The sequence below is a fragment of the Dendrobates tinctorius genome, unplaced genomic scaffold (assembly GCF_039654945.1).
Source record: "Dendrobates tinctorius isolate UK_male_01 unplaced genomic scaffold, ASM3965494v1 ptg000270l, whole genome shotgun sequence".
NCBI classification, from domain to species: domain Eukaryota; kingdom Metazoa; phylum Chordata; class Amphibia; order Anura; family Dendrobatidae; genus Dendrobates; species Dendrobates tinctorius.
The window spans coordinates 2,116,693-2,128,861 of NW_027361937.1; the positions used below are offsets into that span (position 1 = coordinate 2,116,693).

General features: G+C 46.6%; 1 protein-coding gene across 4 annotated transcripts in view; it reads left to right on the forward strand.

The window, feature by feature from the left end:
- PCIF1 (phosphorylated CTD interacting factor 1) overlaps positions 1–12,169 on the forward strand; it is a 138,953-nt gene that overhangs the window by 71,262 nt on the left and 55,522 nt on the right. For all 4 annotated transcript variants that reach the window (XM_073559352.1, XM_073559349.1, XM_073559350.1 and 1 more), the window contains exon 8: positions 219–302. In XM_073559352.1, the coding sequence (XP_073415453.1) occupies positions 219–302 (84 nt within the window). The remainder of the gene's footprint in view (positions 1–218; positions 303–12,169) is intronic.

Genomic DNA, 12,169 nt, shown 5'->3' on the forward strand with positions numbered 1-12,169 from the left:
AGTGTGGGGAGAAGTTGCTGGGGACCTGCATCTGCAGCAGAGTTTAGAATAAAATAGAAACGGCTGCAGTACTGCATGAATTAACTGTCAGGTTCCCTTTCATTGTTAATAGCCACTTTTCATTGTAGTGACGTTTGTAATTTATGCAGTAGACTTGTTTTTGCATTTTACTTTTTTTTTTGTGTCTCTTGTATTTGTTTTATATTTCATATATTTAGGTTATCACGCATCAAACATCGAGAGGAAGCAAAACGATTGTTATTTAAATATGCAGAAGCTGCCAAGCGTCTTATCGAATCCAGGTGAGACCTTAAGACAAAGTTCAGCGGCAGTAGCACTAAGGTTTGTTTAATACACAGTGATTTTATGCCGTTTATTTGTGCTCTTTTTCTTGGCCAAAAATGCTGTGGTCAAATTCTGCACAAATGCAATACGAGATGCAGTGCATATAGCTGGAGGAATTTACTAAGATTGCCATTTCATATTCCAGTCTTAACGGGGACCTGTCACCCCCCCCCCCGGGGCATTTTTAATTAAAAGAGACGCCTTCAGCAGCACTAAGGCTGCACTCTCTGAAGGTGGCTCTTCTGTTTCTGACCCCCAGTAACACCGAAAAATTAACTTTTGTAAGTGGGTCCTCATACCTGTTATGCGTCCCATAGGTATGGAGTCTCCCCCTGAAGCAGCTGCCTGCCCACCGTCAATCACGTTTCTGCAGCGTCTGGGCCCCGCCTCCCATAGCCGTCCATGCCCCTACTGTGCTGCCGTCTGGGCCCCGCCTCCCATAGACGTCTATCATGCCCCTGTGCTGCCGTTAGTGCTGCTCTTTCACTTAAAAACGCCCAAGGGGGGTGACAGGTCCCATTTAAAGAAGACCTCTCATAAAAATGTTCTTGTTGAACTGGACACTTAGTGGCTTTAGAGTGGAATGAAATATATTTTTTAATTTCGCCTCTGTTGCGGAGATATTGGCAATCAAACTATTTGGAACCTAATGAGTTAACTATTGTTAAGTTCTAGTGGGTGTTATCAAACAGTTTTCACTGGGGGAGTGTTCTTCTTTCTCTATGATGCTGACCAATCATAAGCCAGAAACAACACTCAAAGCGAAGCTCATTCCCCCACCATAGCTTATAGCAGATTTCTAAGTGTCTTAATTTCTAAGTGTTTTACAAATGTCAGACTGGTGTCCGATCCTGACTACTAGATTGGCAGGCTTGGCCATCTTTAGTTTTCTGTGAGTTTTATTTAGCAGTTATGTTATATATATACATATTGTTGTGCAGTAACTTCTGTTAAAGCTAGGGAGCACTGCATATGCGACTCAGACTATGCATGTGGGCATTTCCTTGATGGTGAAACAATGACCGGCATGTCCAGTATGTGTTGCAGAGGTTATCTGTGCTATAAGCCAAAATAGCGTTGTTATGCTGGGACTTGTAGTCCACAAGTTGTTTATCTATAAGGGCGGCTTATAGGGCTAGTCAGAGAGCTGGGTGGGATCGGCTAGCCACACATACACTGCCCACATATGGTGGTGGTTTGGGATATATAATGTGACTGAGGTCTGATCACATGGTTTTGTGTGTTTGATCCTGAGTGGTCAGAGTGCAAGGTCCCAGAAGGCCTGTGTGTGTTTGAAGTGTCTGGGACTGAACTTCCTGGGAAGCACATGGAAAGGCCCGGACCTGATAGAGTCTGTGATGGCTCTGTGTAGGGTAGCTACTGCCTGGCTGTGGCTCTGCAACTGTAGACGGCCTAGTGAGCAAGGCACTGTCTGGAACAGTGAACCCAGTGCGGCCGCTTCCCTGATATCCCATGAGGGGTAAACCGTGAGTATTGCTGACCGGGGGGTCAGTAAGAGACTGTCTATGCTGTAAACTGAATGTTTAACGGACATTGTACTAGAAGCTACATGCTGTTTAGTTGATGAAGAGCGGTTTATGCTGAAGTTTAATAAACCGAATGAACTGTTTAACCCGGAGTGTTCCCGTGTATGCCTCAAAGACCGGCCAAGCGAGTAAATCACCGTCCATTCATTTGGTGGATCTCTACAATATATATATAATATATATTTTATTTAGAAAGCCCTTTCATTATTCAAAGATACTTATTTGATGATTTAAAGACATGCTCTCTGTAAATGGAAATATACTTGTTTACTTGCTTCCAACTGTCACCCGCACAAAACCTATGAAGAAAAGCAACTAGTCAAGTCCCTATATTAGGACAGTATGAGGATCAATTACCTAATCCTGTAAACCTGTTGTAATGAATAGCCCTTTTCATAGATGTATTGTTCCGGTGGCCTTTAGTAGCCTCTTTCAGGATTGCATCAGCCATTCCAGTATTTTTTTCTGTAGTGCTGTTCTTGACAAGGAATGTACCAAAATATAAACTAATCCATTTAATTGATTGGTGTCCTTTTGTGACAGTTTGGTTCTGAAAGAGAACAGATCCATCATGGAGTCGTGACTTCTGTTTTAAAAAGTAGTAGTTTGATGCTTGTGTTAATTGGGCAGAACCTGCAGTACTTGAGGCCTCAGGAGATTTCCTGAAACTCGCAGGCCTGAAGCTGCACACACACACACACACACACACATGCAGTAGGTGTAATTTCTCCAACCCCCCATATACATGCAGAATCAGCGTGACCAAGGGTACACGTGGTTTTTTTAACCCTTTCCCGCCAGAGACTTTTTTTTCCTTCTTGACCGGGCAAATTTTTACAATTTTGACCAGTGTCACTTCATGTGGTTATAACTCTGGAACGCTTCAACGTATCCCACTGATTCTGAGTTTTTTCGTAACATATTGTACTTTATGATAACAATAAAATTTGTTCGATATGACATGAGTTTATGACTTGGGTAACAGAAGAAAATGCACCATAAAATTTGTTGTGCGATTTCCCCTGAATACGCCAATTCCACATGTGTAGAGGAAAACTACTGTTTGGGCGCATTGCAGGGCTCAGAAGGGAAGGAGCGCCATTTGACTTTTGAAATAGCTATTAATTCAAGCCAATTTTTTAACGCCATGTCGCGTTTGGAGAGCCCCGAGGAGCTTAAGTAGTGGAAAACCCCCCAAAAATGACCCCATTTTGGAAACTAGACTCTTCAAGGACTTTATCTAGATGTGTGTTGAGCACCTTGAAACCTCAGGGTCTGCACAGAATTTTATAATGTTGAGACATGAAAATTAAAAAACACATTTTCCCAACAAAAATGTTGTTTTAGCCCCATTTTTTTATTTTCACAATGGTAACAGGAGAAAAGGGATGCCAAAATTTGTTGTGCAATTTTTCCAAACTATGCAGGTACCCCAGATTGGTTGAAAAACTACTGCTTGGGCGCATGGTAGGGCTGGAAAGGGAATGAGCGCTATTTTTGCTGCAATACGTTGCAGATGCCATGTCTCATTTGAAGAGCCCCTGACATGCCAAAACAGCAGAAACCCACACAGGTGATCCCATTTTGTATTCATCTAGGGGAGTAGTAAGTATGTTTAATCCTCAGGCGATTCACAAACTTGCATAAAATGAAATATTACTATTTTTTTCCTCTAAAATGTTGCTTTGACCCCAAGTTTTCAATTTTCAAAAGGGGTAATAAGGGAAAATGAATAGTACAATTTGTTATGCAATTTCTCCTGAGTACATCGATACCCCGTTATTGGTCGATAACTACTTTTGAGGCACAGTGGAAGGCTTAAAAAGGAAGGAGCGCCATATTACAGTGCAGATTTTGCTGCACTGTATTGAGGTGGCCATGTCACATTGGCAGAGCCCCTGAGGTGCTACAACAGTAGAACCCCCATGCGTGACCCCATTTTACAAAGTACACCTCTCAGTGAGTTCATCTAGGGGTGCAGTAATTATATTGACACCTTAAGTGGGTCACAGAATTTTATACCATTGGGCAGTGAAGAAAAAAACTACATTTTTACCACAAAATAATTGTTTTAGCCCCAGATTTTACATTTTCACACTGGAAAATGCATAAAAATGGTGTCAAAACGTGTCACACAATTTCTGCTGAACTTGGCGATACCCCATATGTGGCTGTACAATACTGCTTAGCCACACAGCGAGACTCAGGAGGAACTGAACGCTACTTGACTCTTGGAGTGGAGAACAAATTATTATACAATTGTTTCCGGACTCCATATACAGAGCCCCTAAATGACAGAAAAACAGAATCCCCCCTCAAGTGACCCCATTTTGAAAATTACACCCCTTTGGGAATTTAACTACAGGTGTAGTGACGATTTTCACTCCATAAGTGCTTTCCAGAAACAAGCAACAGTGGATGTGCTGAGTGAAAATTGCAAACTGCCGTTGTAGTGACTAGTACGTTATGCCCAGCTCATGCTTCTGAAGACATCCACCTGTAAATTAGGCATGAGTGGGGACTTTTTTGTGAATTGAGTTGAAGCTTTTGTTGGGAACATTTTACATAACGTTTGGGATCACATTCATCTGGCGCTCTACGCGGATAAGTTTCTTCGGGGTTTCCATCTAAATCTCAGAGTGATGTGATTCAGATGAAACCCCCAAGGGATCCGTTCACAATAATGAGTTACTCTGGACTCTGTATGGCCTCTGTTTAGTGGTGTCCTTCTTTTCAGGCGTGCACAAAACTGGCACTTCTATGTATGACTAAAAAGACGGACACAGCCAGATCACAAGTCAGACGACATCCATAGTGCCTCCATCTGCCTCACTATAAGGAATTTTTCTCCTGGGGTTTTGTCTGAATCAGGAAATTTAAATATTTACATGGAAACCCTGGTGTAAGCGCAGAGTTCAGGATAAATGTTAGCCGAGCATTACTGGGAACTTTGTGAGGCAAAATGAACAAATAAACAGCAGTTGAAAAATTGGTTTTATTTTTTATGCTGTTCCTCGTGCGGTATAAGTGATTAGGCTACCTTTTCTTTATCTCTTCATTGGGGAACACAGGTAACCATAGGTGTATGCCGCTGTCGCTAGGAGGCTGACACTATGCAGAAAAAAAGGAAAATATCTCCTCAGCAGTATACACCCACCGACTGGCACAAAGCAAGTCAGTTTTTGCTTAGTGTCAGTAGGAGGCAGACCTGGATCTGTTCCCAGATCCGTCTTTCCTTTTAAGGGCACCTGTTGTGTTTTATTAATCTTTTTCCCTTTGTTTTAAAGGTTTTTCTCCTTCTACAGGGTGCAGATTTCTCACACTGTTTTCCCACTATAGTGCGACCGAGAGAGCAGTGTTGTGTCACCCACATCGGGCACTCTCAGACCCGCAGGGCATGACCTTATACCCTGTCACCTTACGGTGCTTCAGAGTAATTACCGGTGACCGGACCTAGCCTTTTCCCCTCCCCACCTCTCTCCTCGGAGCGGGCTGGGAGGAAGACTGTGGTCACCAGTGGTGGCCTTCCCCCTGACTTGTTAGGGGTTGACACCGTCTTCTGCACCGTCTGGACCCAGAACGGTGCAGGAAGGAGGATGCCTTATCCCAGTGACCCTCTCCTACCCGGTGGCTCCTAATGTTATCCTCAAAGGGTAAAGATGGATTCAGGACACACTTTTCAGGTATGTCCCTGTCATCCCCGTGGTCTCACCAGTCACGCCCCCTTCCTGGCTTGCCGGTCACTCACCACGCTACTTTTAGATCGCGCGCTTTCTGTCCAATGAAAGCTTATTTTTCTCTATCGCTGTCCCAGTATTTCTTGGCAATGCACCTTGTGATAGCATCATTAGCGTGCGTATTCTTCGCTTGTTTTTAGGCCTATCACAGGGCCATTTCTCCTTGGCCAGTACATGCCCACCAGCAGCACATCCAGTCATTGGGCGGGCTACTTGCATTGTATCACCGGCCGGCATATCGGACAACCACAGCTGCAGTGTTTGGACTCCTCCATCTTTTCTCTGCAGCCTGTATCTGCCTGCACGCAACGCTCCTTTCAGCCACAGTTCTGCGGACACAACCTGCCTGCAGGGAGACACAGCAGACCACGCTGCCTAAGCTGGATCGTATCTCTCATTAGGTAGGCTCTGCAATTTTTTGTTCTACCCTATTCTTTTGGTCCTCCACAGCAATATCTGCAAAGCTCCCACTTGTACCCATCTGTAGGGAGGCCCTTCCTTGCCCCTCGGAACCTACTATTATTCATTACGCCTGTGACTTCTGTAAAAAGAAGTAGCCCTCAGGTCAGCCTTCACTTTTCTGTTAGTCTTGCAGCTCGTCTGCCATGCCTGCATCTCAGGAGACCCTTACTGTCCGGGACGTTTTCCAATCACAGGGAATTTGATGCAATTGCATCCAAGCATTGGGAACACCCTGAGAAGCGCTTCCAAGGGAGGAAACGGCTAGATGTTAATTATCCATTTAGCCTGGACTTCATTAGTAAATGGACAGAATCCCTTACCGTTGATTCGCTGGTCTCTCGCCTGTCTTCCAAGACACTTTTGTCTCTGCCGGATGGTGCTTTTCTCAAGGATTCCACAGATACGCAGATTGAATCCTTGGCCAAGTCAGCTTTCGACGTGTCCGGTGCTTCCCTATGTCCCATTTTTGCTTCCTCCTTGGTAGCAAAGTCTAATTCTGCCTGGGCAAGAATGCTTTGTCTGGATATTCTTATGGCACCTCCCCCAGATGAGCTGGCCGATTTGGCAGACCAGATCGCCCACGTTGGCAAATATCTGTTGGCAGCTTCCTTGGATACGGCCAAATGTTCCGCCCGGGCTCCCAGCAACATCGTTGCCATGCGTTGTATTTTCTGGCTTTAAGCTTGGAATGCGACTCCATCTTCTAAAAAGTCCCTCAATAACCTCTCCTTCCAAGAATCTAGACTGTTTGGATCCAAGCTGAATCAAATAACCTCGAATACTACCAGTGCAAAAGTACTTCCGTTCCCCAGCCTAAGTCTAAACGACCATTCAATAGGAAGCAATCTCTCCAGTTTCGCTCCTTTTGGCCCTTTTCTCCTCCAGGGACTTCGTCCCACCAGAACCGCTCACCTGCCTTAAGAAAGAGGAGGAAGCAGTCCTTCAAACCAGCTCCTCACTGGCGTCAAAGGGGTCGATCCTCCAAACCCTCTGGGCCTTGTTCCAACAGGTTTTCCTCAACCTGACGGGTTACCCCCCACCTGGCAAATTCTCCAGGGTGGGAGGCTGGCTTCTACTTTTCCATGAAGCATGGTTGTCAGTGGTCAACAATGCCTGGGTCAGAGAGATCGTGACGTCAGGCTACAAAATTGGCTTTTCTTTTACAGGAAGACGTTTCTTGCGGTCTCATCTACCAAGACTCCCGGCTAAGGTCCCAGGTATTCTTCAGGCCGTCTCCTCCATAGTTATCATACCCGTTCCCTTGCACAAACGCTTTTCAGGGTTTTACTCTAGTCTCTTCGTGGTTCCGAAGAAAGTCCGGTCTCTCCGTCCGATTCTGGATCTAAAGCAGCTGAACTGTCACATTTGAATCCATCATTTCCGGATGGAGTCCCTACATTCGGTAATCGCCTATATGGAGCCAGGAGAGTTCCTCTGGTCTGTGGACATTCAGGATGCCTATCTTCACATTCCAGTCTGTGTCCAGCACCAGTTTTCTTAGTGTTTCTCCTGGATAGCAATACAATCAATTCACAGCCCTTCCCTTTGTCCTGGCCTCTGCCTCCAGAGTGTTCATGAAGGTCATGGCAGTGATTATAGCCATCCTTCGTTCCAAGGGAATTCTCATAATCCCCTACCTGGACGATCTGTTGATCAAGGGGCTATTTTCCCGAGACTGCTGTCTGAGTCTCCAGATCACTTTGGACACGCTCGTCCGTTTTGGCTGGATAGTCAATAGGGAGAAGTCCTCCCTGACCCCAGCTCAGCGCCTGGTGTTTCTGGGCATGAGGTTTGATACAGTTCAAGCCAAGGTCTTCCTTTCAGGGGAGAAGTTTTCGTCTCTCCGTCAGGGCATCTGTGCTCTAAAATGCCCAACTCCACATTCCCTACGTCTCTGCATGAGAACTCTGGGGAACATGATCACTGCCATGGAGGCTGGCCTTTGCCTTGTTCCATACACGTCCCCTTCAACTGGTCCTCTTGTCTGCTTGGGACAAGAAGTCCGCTACCCTCGACCGGCCCATTCTGCTGCCTCTCAGGGTGAGGCAGTCTTTAACATGGTGGACTCTCTCCCCTCTCTGCTGGTAGGTCATCATCACCGATGCCAGTCTCCCTGGATGGGGAGCGGTTTTTCTCCATCACAGTACAAGGTCGTTGGACTTCCAGGGGGAGGCTCTCCCCATCAATCTGTTTCCCTTCGTCACTGGCAGACCCGCCTTGCAGGTCACCCTGTCTGCATCCAAGAGGACAACGCCACCGCCGTGGCATACATAAATCATCAAGGCGGGATGCGCAGCAGACAGGTCATGGCGGAGGTGACAAAGATTCTAGTCTGGGTGGAATGTTACGTTTCAGCCATATCAGCTGTCCACATTCCAGGGGTCGACAATTGGTCTCTCAACACCGCCATCTTCAACCTGATATGTCAGAGATGGGGCACCCCGGACGTCGATCTGATGGCGTTTCGGATGAACCACTAGGTGCCTCTGTTTGTATCCAGGTCACGCGACCCGCTAGCCATCGGTTACGACACTCTAGTGATTCTGTGGTCCCAGTTTCAGCTGCCTTATCTTTTTCCGCCTTTCCTGTTGATAACGCGAGTCGGAAAAAAGATAAAGATGGAAGGGATTCCGGTAATTCTGGTAGCTCCGGACTAGCCCAGAAAGGCCTGGTATGCAGAGTTAGTACTATTCTCTCGGACGTCCCCTGAAGTCTTCCAGACTGTTCAGATTTGCTCTCACAAGGCCCCCTCCTCCACCAGAATTCACGGTTTCTGAATTTAATGGCATGGCCGTTGAGGCCTCAGTTCTGACGGAGGCTGTTTTTTCGCATCATTCAGACCATCATTAATGCGAGGAAACCAGCCTCCACACATATTTATCACAGATACTGGAAACCCTTCTTCTGATGGAGTGAGGAAAACGATTCTGTACCTATGTCGTTTTCCTTTCATACTGGGGTTTCTTCAATCTGGTCTTGACTCAGGTCTCTCACTCAGTACCCTTAAGGGCTAAGCCTCTGTGCTTTCGATTCTCTTTCAGCGAAATCTGGCCTCTCGTCTCCAGATCAAGACTTTCCTTCAAGGAGCCACTCACCTGGCATCCACTTAACATCCACTGAATTAGCGGCACTATCCTGCCGTTCCCCATTCCTTATCCTACATCAGGACAAGGTGGTTCTCAAATCCGTTCCTTCCTTCTTGCCTAAGGTGGTCTCTTCATTCCTCATTAATGAAGAAATTGTCCTTCCTTTGTTCTGTCCCTCTCCAATCCATCCCCTGGAGTAGTCTCTCCACAAGCTGGATTTGGTCAGAGCTTTTTGAATCTATCTCTCAAGAACTTCTTCTTTTCGTCACTCTGATTCCTTGTTTGTCATTTCTGAGGATTTTCGTAAGGGGCTTCCAGCTTCCAAGTCCACCATCGCCTGTTGCATTCGTTCAGCGATTCTGGAGGCATATCGCGTTCAGGACAGACACCCTTCTCTGGGGTACGGGCTCACAGGGTACAGTTCGTCACCAAGCCTCTGCTTCGCAGATTTGTAAGGCTGAGACCTGGTCATTTGCACACTTTTAGAAGGTTTTATAAGGTTCGTACCCATGCCTCGTCTGATGCAGGCCTGGGAAGAAAGGTGCTGCCGGCGGCGGTTGCGCACTGGCCAACCTGAGTCAATTTCTTTTTTGTTTACTCTGTTTCCCACCCTCAGGGACTGTTTTGGGATGTCCCATGGTTACCAGTGTCCCCCAATGAAGCGATAAAGAGAGATTTTTGGTACTCATCGTAAAATCTCTTTCTTGGAGCCTTCATTGGGGGACACAGCACCCTCCCTGGTTTTGTGCCTATGTTGGACCTATGCATCCTTTTGTTGGGCTTTGTACATGGTTCTGTTTTTGGCTTTTCCTAATGCTTTGACACTAACTGATATGCTTTGTGCCAGTAGGTGGGTGTATACTACTGTGGAGGAGCTATTTTCCTTTTTTTCTGCATAGTGTCTGCCTCTTAGCAACAGCAGCATACGCCCATGGTTACCTGTGTCCCCCAATGAAGGCTCCAAGAAAGAGATTTTACAGCGAGTACCAAAAATCCCTTTATTCTTTGCATTGATACGATTACAGCTATACCGGATTGTATGATTCTCATCCCTGTCCTCCTCTCCTGGCACCCATGTCCAGCAACATGCGCACTCCCGCAGAAACCTTGCACACCTAGACACCCACACGCTCTCTGACTCTATTCTACCACTGTCCTCCATATCTTCACTCCACGCCACTGCCACTAGTTTCTACAATGCAACTCTTGCATCAGCCATCAACTCGGTCGCCCCTGTCATGCATAACAGAGTACGACGAATCGATAGACAACCCTGGCACAATAACATCACTAAAAAGCTTTGGCAAGCATCCAGAATTGCCAAGCGGCGCTGGAAGAAAACACATTCGCAAGACGACTTCACTGCACTAAAACAAGCAACACTTGCATTCAAATCTGCCCTCACCTCTGCTAAACAGGCCTACTTTACATCCCTTGTATCTTTTTTTTTTTTTTTTTTTTCTTAATTCGTTTATTGAACCTCAGGACATTGCAAAATATAAATCAAAGAAATTGCACATTCTTGTAGATAAACAAGGCAATATGTACATATCCTTCCAAAACGTATGTAAAGAATAATTGGCTATACATTTTCCAGCATGTATATCAAACCAATTTCATAAGCCTTGTAATATCATTTGGAAATAAAGTCTAACTAAAATTCCTAAACTACAACTACCACTACATCAACTAGTGTCTACTATTTCCGCAGCTTAGACTCCTATATCATTGTGTTGTATGTGATGTCTCAACCTTGAAGCGTAAGTTGAGAGGAATTCCACCTCTCCCAAATTTTTTCAAATTTACCCGGGCATCCCCTATTTTGGTATAACATGCGCTCATATGGAACAATCAAATTTACCAAATCAACCCAAAATCTAAGAGAAGGACATGAGGCCCCCATCCACCACATTGCCAGTACCTTCCGCGCCATAAACAGTGTTTCTTTATCGCCTCATTGGGGGACACAGGTTACCATGGGTGTATGCTGCTGCTGCTAGGAGGCTGACACTATGCAAAACGAGAAAATTAGCTCCTCCCCGGCAGTATACACCCACCGACAGGCACCAAGTACCTCAGTTTGTGCTTAGTGTCTGTAGGAGGCGGACCGGGATCTCCCCAGACCCGCAGTTAACTATCCTTTTTTCCTTACAGGTTTTAGTTGTGTTATTAATCTTTTCCATTTGTTTTCCAGATACAGCGTCGGGAAACAGGGTGTAATTTCTCACCCTGCCTTCCCATATCATGCGGCTGAGCGAGCAATGTGGTGTTGCCCACATCGCACCTCTCAGTACCGCAGGCAGGACCCTTTCCCTATCATCATTTGGGTGCTACGGGCTGGTGTCAGGTGGCTGGTCCTAGCCAATTCCCCTCCTCACCCCTGTCCCGGGAGAGGGCTGAGAGGAAGACGGTGGTCACCGGCGGTGGCCTTCCCCCTTCTAGCAAGGGGTTGATGCCATCTTCTGCACTGCTCAGACGCAGTGCGGGTATAGAGGATCTTCCTTCCCAGCGGCCTTTCCCCTATTCTTGGGGCCCCTGTGGTCATCCTCTTCGCGTTCAAGATGTGGGCGTCAGGTAAGTTGGTCTGACTGCCCCCACCGTCCCCGTGCGCCTTCACATAGAAGCCATCGGTGCCGCTGTTAACCCCTCAATGCCCACACTTCCTTTCATAAAAAAAAAAATTGCGCCCTTTCGCCTCGCCAGATTCTTTGTTCACCGGGAGCTCAGCAAGGGTCCCCCGCAACTACTGCCAGTACCTACTGTCATCGGCGGCGTCACGGGCATCGGGGGCAGCAAGCCAGTCTCCGGGCGGTTTGTTACTTTCTCTTTCGTTTGTAGGCGGGCAGGTCTGCGCACGCTCTCTTCAAGCTTCTTTTTAGCCTATCCCCTTAACCGCGCCCCGTGTTAATCCAATCGCGCAGCACACCCGCTAAGCTCCGCCCACTTGCACGGCACACCCAATAAGCTCCGCCCACTCACATGGCACGTCCGT